The sequence below is a fragment of the Colobus angolensis genome, unplaced genomic scaffold, assembly GCF_000951035.1.
Source record: "Colobus angolensis palliatus isolate OR3802 unplaced genomic scaffold, Cang.pa_1.0 Scaffold5, whole genome shotgun sequence".
Lineage (NCBI taxonomy): Eukaryota > Metazoa > Chordata > Mammalia > Primates > Cercopithecidae > Colobus > Colobus angolensis.
In genome coordinates, this window is record NW_012118487.1 from 3,511,572 (window position 1) to 3,522,587 (window position 11,016).

Sequence of the window (11,016 nt, forward strand, 5' to 3'; positions counted from 1 at the left end):
CCTAATTCATCAAAATGTTATTTCACAGCTATCTGATGTCCAGGAAAGCTTATCGGACACCAGGTTGCTGACAGCTGTGAGTCTCACAGTTGATGCGATCGCTTCTCAAGGTCTGGCTCTTCCACAGTCCTTCCCATCTACAGCACCCACCTCAGGGAGGCTCATTCAGTTTAGGGCCCAACCAGAAGCTGGGATATGCTCAAGGGCAGGCGCAGAAATGACCTTGAGCCTGACTTTGAGAATGAGCCAGAATGACGAGGGATGCCTTGGATGAGAGCAAATTTGCTTTGTCTTCCTTGATCAGATTAATTCCTAGGGCTGGAGGAGAGGAGAGATGGAGAAGGCCTATCTGGTCATTTGATTTAACAGATGGATCCCTGTCAATTCATACTTTGGAAAAGTTTGCCAAACACTCAAGATCTTACTACTACTTGAACACCCTCTTCTCCCAAAAACAAAAATTAAAAAGGGGAAAAAAGCATCCAACAGTCATCAACCATCAACCAACCAGTTGACTGGTTCATGAGCTATCCTTCTTTCTTAGTATAGTCCCTCCTCCTGTACTTATTATAAGCAGCTTACCCTGATACCTGTATTCTGAATGCCTTCTTCTAGATGTTGGTCAAAATGTTTCAGCCCCCAAAAGTCCATGTTTGCCTTTCAAATTATACGTTAGACATCACATCTACAAGCTCTGCTTATCTCTTCAATGTAGTAAGATCAAAGACATGTCAGCATCCCTTATTCGGCCTACCACGGTTCACTCTACTTTCCACAAAATCCCTGTTAAGAACTATGAAGTGTCAGTTTCTGCAACCTTCGTGGGTGCCTGAGCTTAGGAAACACATTAGTCCAAATCCCTTTCCACATGTGATCCAGATTCCCAAGTCCTCAAGGGAGCATTAGAAGCAGTAGCAGCAAATTCGTGGAACACTAACAGGGTTCATGATGTTGGCCTAAGAGAGGGTTCTGAAGATGCTGCCTTTAACCAGTAATGGTTATCAGGTGCTCCCCGTCAGCCGAACCCCAGGTCAGACATGCAGAGCCCCAAAGCTAAAGGAATTAGGAATGGAGTACGCTGACGGTAACTGCTGGATTACATTGGATGCATTCCAGGATCATGGTCTTTCTTTGGGAGAACATTGGTCAGCAAGGCTTTCATTCAAAAGCGTGCCACCCTCCATTCCCAGATGAGGGAAATAGGATCATGAATGCAAAGCAGTTGTCTGGGAAGGACTATATACAAGTGAGAGTCTCAGGAATATATATATATGTGTGTGTGTGTGTGTGTGTGTGTGTGTGTGTGTGTGTTCTTGTGTGTGTGTGTGTTTCAGACAGTTTCTTGTCACCCAGACTGGAGTCCAGTGGTGCGATCTCAGCTCACTGCAACCTCCACCTCCTGGGTTCAAGCAATTCTCTTGCCTCAGCCACTTGAGTAGCTGGGATTACAGGAGCCCATCACCATGCCTGGCTAATTTTTGTATTTTCAGTAGAGACGGGTTTCATCATGTTGGCCAGGCTGGTCTCAAACTCCTGACCTCAGGTGATCCACCTGTCTCAGCCTCCTGAAGTGCTGGAATTACAGACATGAGCCACTGTGCCCAGCTGAGTCTCAGGAATATTTTAAAGCAGAACCGAATCTAGCCCCAAACCCCAAATTTTAAACAAGGTACCCAAAGCTGCATTAGCTTAAAGTTAAAATTCAGTGAAGAGATTCTGTCCACTAACAGAGGCCTCCGTCATAGGGTCCTTTAAGACTAAAAGCTCCCAGTCTCTTACAGACAGATAGATGACCCCTGATGAAAATGGACTGGGCTAATTGCAAAATGTTTCCAGGCAGATACAGCATCGAGAGCCTCCCACAAACCATCACGTTCTGGCCCCAGTTCTCATGAAAGATTAAACAGCTTTACACACTGGCTGTTTACTGAGAAGAAAATTTAAGAGCAAGGCCTTTAATAGCTATCTAGCTGCACTTTGAGATAAAGGTGCATCCCTCCTGATTAACTGTATGTGCTTCTTGCTTAGGGAGAAAGCTGAGCATCACTGCGGCTGCCCAGACACGGCCTTAGAAGTCAATGAGTCTGGTCCAGCAAAGAGAAAGGGAAGTAATTCTGCAGGAGAGCCTTTTTCTCGTTAATCCCAGTTTCTAATTTGAACGGTCTAATCTTGCCCTGGAGAACTCCGCATTCGAGATAAGACAGCAGGAGTGTGAGTTGGTGAGCTGCCTGAGAGCTAGCAAGCCTCACTGGGAAAGCAGCCCCCGGTGGCCAGGCACAGTGTAAGCCTGCAGAACCTCCTCTCTGTAAGAGACACATCTTCTCTAATAACCAAAACAATGTAAACGCGCGAGGATAACTTGGACTCTTAGTCCATGTCTGAAGTGCCATCTTGAGTTAGTAGAGCCTGTCTGAGTCCTCAGTTGGATCAGGCGTTGTTTTGCTATTCAGGAATTTTCTAAAGGCTTTCTCATTTCAGCCTGGATCATTTCTGCACTGAGCCCAAAGCACTATCCCTGCAGAACAGGAGGCCATGAACTAGATGGGATGGGAAAGAAATCTCAATTCTCCTTTCTGCTTAAATGCACAGAATTTGATTTCATATTTTCAGTATCAAAAGATAATATTTTCTAATACTTTTGTCAGAAGAATTTGATCTCAGTTTTTCCTGTGAAGTGTTAAAGAAGAGGATTTTTGTTTTGTTTTGTTTTTTAGAGACGGTCTTTCTCTATCATCAAGGCTGGAGTGCAGTGACGTGATGACTCACTTGTAGCCTCTATCTCCTGGGTTCAAGAGATCCTCCTGCCTCAGCCTCCTGAGTAGTTGGGACTACAGGCACACACCACTGCACCTAGCTAATTTTTTTTATTTTTGCAGAGTTGAGGTCTTGCTATATTGCCCAGGCTGGTCTTGCACTCCTCAGCCTCAAGCCATCCTCCTGCCTCAGCCTCCCAAAGTGCTGGGATTACAGGTGTGAGCCATAGTGCCCATCCAGAAGTGGATATTTGAAAGGCTGGGGGACACCTGGGCTTATTATGATCCACTGCCTCATATGCCCTCCCACCCACACACAGCCAGGCCTGGCCCCATGTGGCAGTAGGATTATCACATCCAGGTCACATGAGAAGAAGGAGATACAAGAGTTGCTTCCATATTGCTGGAACAACCGTTCCACTGGTTTCTCATGCTGCAGTTGATTCCTCAGATGGGAAGTGTAACTACTATCCTCTTCCGTTTGTCTGATTTGCCTCGATACTGAGAGGGGCTGGGATACTGGGGCAGCCCTTCCTTTCTCCTCTCTGGGCAGGTTTTACGTTGTTATTATTACTATTATTATTTATTATTTTGAGATAGAGTCTCGCTCTGTCGCCCAGGCTGGAGTGCAATGGCACAATCTTGGCTCACTGCAACCTCCGCCTCCCAGATTCAAACAACTCTCCTGCTTCAGACTCCTGAGTAGCTGAGATTACAGGCGCCTGCCACCACGCCCAGCTAATTTTTGTAAATTTTGTAGAGACGGGGTCTCACCATGTTGGCCAGGCTGGTCTTGAACTCCTGACTTCAGGTGATCTGCCCACCTCGGCCTCCCAAAGTGCTGGGATTATAGGCGTGAGCCACTGTGGCTAACCAGGTTTTACATTTCTTAAAACTAATTTTTCCTTTGAGGAGAAACTGACCCTTATCCGCCATGCCCCTGAAGAAAAGTGAACCCTCCAAATAATTTACAAAGTAAATATATTCAAATCACAATTGGCCCTTGTCATACATATTTATTAATAATAGCAGTAACCATTTACTGAGTATACACAACGTGCCAGGAATGACGACTTCCTATGCCTATTTCCTGAGGTCACCCAGTGAGTGCATGCTGGGGGCAGGCTGGTGGTGGAGCCCACACACCTCTTTATATTGCATTCAACTTTAATTCTCCAAAGGGAGCAACACGCGCTACTTGGGCAGTTGCCCTGGATCTAACATACTATGTGGCAGAAGTGTCTGTATTTAACTTTTTTCCAATTTATAATTCCAGGATAAATAGAGGAGCAGAATTTGGCGTTGATACCTCTGGAATATATTGCCATGTGGTGTTGTTTGTATGCTTTTTAACGGAAGTATTTATGATTATTTAGCGAAGCAGTTATAAAGATTATTTTCTAATATCTTAAAAAACTTGGCTTTACAGCCCCCAAACAACTCATTTCCTTCAAAAGTTGTAGGGGAACTAAAAAGCATAGGCACAGGCCTTTATCAATGGCTCAAATCTCCTCCCTCAATTCAACCTTAACGTAGCATTGGGTATTTTGTTGGAAGCCCTGATTTGGAGCCTAAAAGTGAAGCTTCTTATGTGTATTACTAAAATCTTACATTCACTCTTTAAATGGACAAGTGCTTTGAATTCTGCCTCTCATTTGCCCCCTGAAGAGGAGGAGAAATCCCTTGATTGAAATCCCTCCAAAGGCTTGCGGAGTCACTCTCGGTGCCTCTCACTCACAATGCTGGGTATGGCCACCTTACCTGTGTGTTCTTACCTGACTCTCGAGCTTGGGGCCACTCTGGGCAGAGGCACAGTGGTCTTCTCCATTAGATCTCTGAGAGTCTGCACATGGATCCCTGATTCAGATACCAGTTTGCTCGTTTTCCACATGGCTAATTTATTTTATCTGTTGGTAAAATGTTCCCCAAGAGTGTTCCACTCATCTTCCAAATGTATTTAGGAAAGCATCGCCGTGGCTGCTGAGCTAGCCAGCACCGAGAAAACTGCACAGTTTCACATTCCCTCAAGACCTGTGACCTCGATGCGGCAGCAAAGTGAGAAAACATTCTGGAGTTACCATGTGGCCTCTGCAGTAGACACTGGCACTCTGGCTATCCTGCGGTCTCTGTGGTAGACACTGGCACTCTGGCTGTCGTGCGGCCTCTGCAGTAGACACTGGCACTCTGGCTGTCGGTCCTGGCTAGATAGATGTTCTGGAAGATGACATAGCATTTAATTTGGTTAAGGGCAAGACAGTCACTCTGTGACCATACAGGCTCTACTGCACTCTGCAGACATGGAGAAGCATCAGATGGCCCTTCAGCCTCCCCGCAGCCTCCCAAAGAAAGTGCTGTTGTCACAAAGAAAGTCTGTTTGCTGATTACCTTTTTTTGAGACAGGATCTCGCTCTCTCGTCCAGACTGGAGTATGGTGGCACCATCGTGGCTCACTGCAGCCTTGAACTCCTCGGCTTAAGTGATCTGCTTGCCTCAGCCTTCCGAGTAGCTGGGAGCACACCACCATGCCTGGTTTAAAAAAATTTTTTTAGAGATAGAGTCTTGCTCTGTTGCCCAGGCTGGTCTCAAACTCCTGGGCTCAAGCAGTCCTCCCTTCTCGCCCTCCCAACTTGCTGAGACTACAGGTGTGAGCCCCCAAGCCTGGCTCTGCTGCTTGTCTTTTAGAGAAATTCATCTCCATGAGCCAGAGAAAGCTACTTCCCTTTCTAACCTACAGCCTTCCAGAAACCCTTCTATGTTCACACTCACTAGGCCACATCTCGCTGATGGAGCTGATTCCCCAATCTCAATGCCACCTGCAGCCTGAATGTAATTCTTCTTTATTGCGTTCAGCCCACCTCTGCCCCGGAGCTGCCATGACAACTTGTTTGTTTGCCTTTCCCTTTCAGATTTCAAATCCAACTTTCGAGCCGCTCCTATCAGATCGGTGGACGTCTACAACGTCATGTGCAACGTGGTGGGCATCACCCCACTGCCCAACAACGGGTCCTGGTCCAGGGTGATGTGCATGCTGAAAGACCGCGCCGGCACCGCCCCGCCTGTCCAGCCCAGCCACTGCGCCCTGGCCCTGATCATTCTCCTCCTGCTTGCATAACTGATCCTATTGCTTGTCCCAAAAAAAAACACCATCAGCAAAGTGGGCCTCCAAAGCCGGATGATTTTCATTTCGTGTGTGAATAATAGCTTCATTAACACAATCAAGGCCATGCACATTGTAAATATATTATTCTTGGATAATTCTATACATAAAAGTTCCTACTTGTTAAAAAAAAGATACAAAGCTTGTTTTTCCAGAAGGTAGAAAAATCCTGGGTTTCCATTTGTTCAGTTATATGTCATTTTCTCTTTTCTTTTCACATTACTCAGGATGAACTCTCTAAGCAGGGACCTGCTCCTGCAGCAACCAAACTTGGAGTGGACATTGCAGACAGATGCGGCTCTGGGCCCCTCTCTGTCCCACCTTGCAAAGAGGAGCCCCTCAGACCAGGCCCTTGTCTGTGCCCTGTCCATACCCAGGAGCCATCCTCAGTGTCTGTGGCCACAATCCTGTACTGTCCCTTCCATCCCCGATAAAAGGAGGTCTACACGAAAGCAAAAGCTACTGTCTATTTCTGACCCAGCTCATGGAATTTTTTCATCTTATACTGAGTTCCAGAAAGGACATAACTTAGCATGGCTCACCAATCAATCAAAAAGTAAAGAAATCACTAAGGATTGGAGAACTCACAGAACAAGGTGAAAGGCATGAGTCCCCTCCCAAAGTCTGAGTGCACAAAAATTTCTCCCTTGCCTTGAGGAGCAGAAAAGCTGCTGATGGACACGGGTTTCTGTGAGACTTATCACACACAGTACATCATGGCATGAAGCCTGGCACATAGCAGGCCCTGCTTGTTGATGGACGGATGAACGGCCTGCCTGGCTGCCTGCCCTGCCCATCCACCTGTGCAAAGGCTTCCTCAGACGCTGCCACTCTGTGGCTCCCAATACAGGGTGCAGACAAGAGCAGTCCCTGACATGGTAGTATAGGCTGGGAAAGCGCTGGCTCACTGATGAGAATGTGGAGGCATCAGCAAGGATCTCAGTGGGTTGCTTGGAGAGGTGATGCACTCAGTCTCAGTCCTGGGCACCAGTACTCCTGTAGCACGGCTTGCTTAATGACAGTCTTTGAGTGGCATAGAACTCCAAAGAAAATGGTGCTTGGTGGAGAAAGGAGAGAGCACGATGGAGCAGAATCCCAGTTACTGACCAATTAACTGGTCATTTGATTAGGAAACAGTTTGGCCAAAGTACCACCTTTGAGACCTAAGTTCTTTTGATACCCTTGAGAAGAGCCATGGAGCCTGAGTTGAAATATTTTTAGCGTAGTCATCTGTGTTTGCTCTAGGAGAACTTGTAACACAAGAGATAACTGCCTTTTTACATGGTCATTCATACCTAATATACATATATATATACTTGCATACACTATTATTGCATTAAAAAATGAGTTTAGGCTGGGCATGGTGGCTCACACCTGTAATCCCAACACTTTCAGAGGCCAAGGAGGGATGAACGAACCCTTGAGGCCAGGAGTTCCAGACTAGCCTAGGCAATACAGGGCAACCCCCATCTCTACAAAACATAAAAGATTTTTTTAAAAATTAGCCAGGCATCGTGGCACACACCTGTGGTCTCAGCTACCCGGGAGGCTGAGGCAGGAGAATCACTTGAGCCCAGGAGGTCAAGGCTGCAGTGAGCTTTGATCGCACCACTGCACTCCAGCCTGGGCAACAGAGCAAGACCCCATCCCCCAACCCCCCCAAAAAAAGAGAAAGAAAAAAAAAGTTTGCACTAATTGAGGTACATCTGCAAATGAGACTTTTTGTTGGGAAAAGGCAATATGCCAGGTCTCCTCAGGACGATGGAGGCCTCATATGGTGTGTTACCTTGAAAACTGAATATCAACGTTCACCTTGATTCAGGAAGACTGCGTGCTGTCTCCATGCCATGAATCATGAGAGCAAAGGATTACTGCTTTAAAATACTGAAAATACTGAATACTGAAATTCACAAAAGATTTCTAAGGATTTATGTAATGTGTTTTAAAAGCGCCAGTAAACCATCGGATCAACTGGAAAGAAGGCGACTCTTCAGCCTTTGTTATCTAGCTGAAAACAAATGAGAACTTTCAAAACATTGGCAGTAGTTGTTGAAAAAGACATCTATTGTTCAGAGTTTCTTTCTCCTTAAAGGACGGTGTTCCAATGAATTCGGTGGAGCCCACTTTCCTCCATTGTGAAGGAAGAAACCCCAAGAGATATTCAGATGATTAAATTAAAAGTGGATCATCAAACTCAAGAGAGGCATAAACTTAGACACAGTCTTGCATTTTTGTCTTTCCTGAACTCTTCTGCCATTTTCCTCCTTCACTTGTCCTGAAAATCTGCAAGTTACATAATAAAATTTTAGATATTTGTCTGACAAAGTGCAATTACTCAACTGAATAAATGACTGAGAACAAGTTACAAAAGGAATCATGAATCCTGGTAAACAATAAAGAAAATTCAGACACTGAGGGTAAAAAAGAAAACTTTTTACTTAAATAATGCATACATTTTTGATGGCTTAATTATTTGGTGAAAATTTGTTCCCTTTTATTTTTGTTTTAAAATTACATTGTTCTCCTTAGGAAAATTCCACTTTCTCTAAATGTGTTTTTTTTCCGTAGGAGCAAAATCTGCTAGGAATATGTATAGACACTTTTTCTCCTGGATTACTTTTCGACTTCACTGCTGATTCCAGGACAAAGATAATTGGGTTGGTCTACTGAGGACAAATGAAAGGAATGAGCCTCGGATTAAAGATGAGATGACTTTTTAATAATCGCCATTCTGACTGGCGTGAGATGATATCTCATTGCAGTTTTGATTTGCATTTCTCTAATGATCAATGATAATGAAGTTTTTTTCATAGGCTTGTTGGCTACATGAGTGTCTTCTTTTGAGAAGTGTCTGTTCATACCCTTTGCCCACTTTTTGATGGGGTTGTTTTTTTCTTGTAAATTTGTTTACGTTTCTTGTAGATTCTGATATTGGACTTCTGTCAGATGGGTAGATTGCAGAAATGTTCTCCCATTCTGTAGGTGGCCTGTTCACTCTTATGATAATTTCTTTTGCTGTGCAGAAGCTCTTTAATTTAATTAGATCTCATTTGTCAATTTTGGCTTTTGTTGCAATTGCTTTTGGTGTTTTAGTCATGAAGTCTTTGCCCATGCCTATGTTCTGAATGGTATTGCCTAGGTTTTCTTCTAGGGATTTTATGGTTTGGGGTTTTACATTTAAGTCTTTAACCCATCTTGAGTTAATTTTTATATAAGGTTTAAGGAAGGGGTCCAGTTTCAGTTTTCTGCACATGGCTAGCCAGTTTTCCCAGCATCATTTATTAAGTAGGGAATCTTTCCTCATAGCATGTTTTTGTCAGGTTTGTTGAAGATCAGATGGTTATAGATGTGTGGTGTTATTTCTGAGGTCTCTGTTCTGTTCCATTGGTCTATATATCTGTTTTGGTACCAGTACCATGCTGTTTTTGTTGCTGTGGCCTTGTAGTATAGTTTGAATCAGGTAGCATGATACCACCAGTTTTGTTCTTTTTGCTTAGGATTGTCTTGGCTATATGGGCTCTTTTTGGATGATTATTAAAAAGTCAGGAAACAATAGATGCTGGCGACGCTGTGGAGAAATAGGAATGCTTTTACACTGTTGATAGGACTGTAAGTTAGTTCAACCATTGTGGATGACAGTGTGGTGATTCCTCAAGGATCTAGAACCACAAATACCATTTGACCCAGCAATCCCATTACTGGGTATATACCCAAAAGATTATAAATCATTCTATTATAAAGACACATGCACACGTATGTTTACTACAGCACTATTTACAATAGCAAAGACTTGGTACCAACCCAAATGCCCATTAATGATAGACTGGATAAAGAAGATGTGGCACATATATACCCTGCAGTACTGTGCAGCCATAAAAAAAAATGAGATCATGTCCTTTGCAGGGACATGGATGAAGCTAGAAGCCATTGTTCTCAGAAAACTAACACAGGAACAGAACACCAAACACCACATGTTTTCACTTATAAGTGGGAGTTGAACAATGAGAACACGTGGACACAGGGAGGGGAACAGCACACACCGAGGCTTGTTGGTGGGTAGGAGGCAGAGGGAGGGAGAGCATTAGGAAAAACACCTAATGCACGCAGGGCTTAAAAGCTAGATGATGGATTGATAGGTGCAGCAAACCACCATGGCACACATATACCTATGTAACGTACATGTTCTACACATGTATCCCCGAACTTAACGTAAAAAAAAAAAAAAAAAGACAAAATAATAATAATAAAGATGAGATGAGTGGCCTCTCTTCCTGTCCATATGCCTAATCTCCAGAAGCCAATTCAATGAAGTTGTGAAGAAGTAAGCGTAAGCTGGATCATGCCCAGGGGATTCCTTTTAGCCTCCAACAGTCCTCAATTATAAGATCCTAGTTTCCTTTACTTTCAAAGGGACCTTGGAAGTCCACCTCAGAGCTGAGTTCATCATAGATAGTAGTTTGCAAACTTCCTGGGCTTTTAAGCTTCATCTGACCCACCTCCAGACATGCAGGTTCAGAGGGTCTGGGGTGGTCCTGAGATAGCACTTTGAAGTCACATGGACCCAAGGCTTGGGTTTGCTCTGAGAAGAGGTGGGTTCTGACTCGATCCTGTAGACCCAGTTCTTCTGAGAGCTATTTCATAATCAGCCCATATCACTAGGGGCCATGAGACTGACACCAGCCACTTACCTCGGTTGGGTCAAGTGTTCAGCCCTCCAAAACCAAAGTAGATCTGCAGCCCCAGTGGTGGAGGGAGGACTCATAAAAGGCAGACTTGGTTCCTCCACACCCCACTCCCTGTGGCTCTGAGACACCCAACGGTGCTACAAAACACACTCAGACATTGTTCAAGACTCACAGCTATTTTATGAATTTTCTAAGAAGGTGCTTTGCATTTCTGTAAATAGCAAGAGATTTCCAAATGTGATTGTGGGTTTTATCTTTGTAAGCAATTTGTGATAGACCAAAGTCAGCTACTGTAAATGACTTGCTAGAAAAAAGGAAGGATGTAGCCTCAACAGACTGGTTATAAAACATTTAAAACTTGGTCTCAGGTGTGTGCTATGGAAAATATATGTTGCTGTGAAATCATAAAGTAGCACCTAGT

General features: G+C 44.3%; 1 protein-coding gene across 1 annotated transcript in view; it reads left to right on the plus strand.

The window, feature by feature from the left end:
• Positions 1 to 8,360, plus strand: part of ENPP6 (ectonucleotide pyrophosphatase/phosphodiesterase 6) — a 125,975-nt gene extending 117,615 nt beyond the window's left edge. Inside the window, exon 8 of the mRNA XM_011959555.1 lies at positions 5,660 to 8,360. Within this exon, the coding sequence (XP_011814945.1) occupies positions 5,660 to 5,865 (206 nt within the window). The 3' untranslated portion in view covers positions 5,866 to 8,360. The remainder of the gene's footprint in view (positions 1 to 5,659) is intronic.
• The last annotated feature ends 2,656 nt before the right edge of the window (positions 8,361 to 11,016 follow it).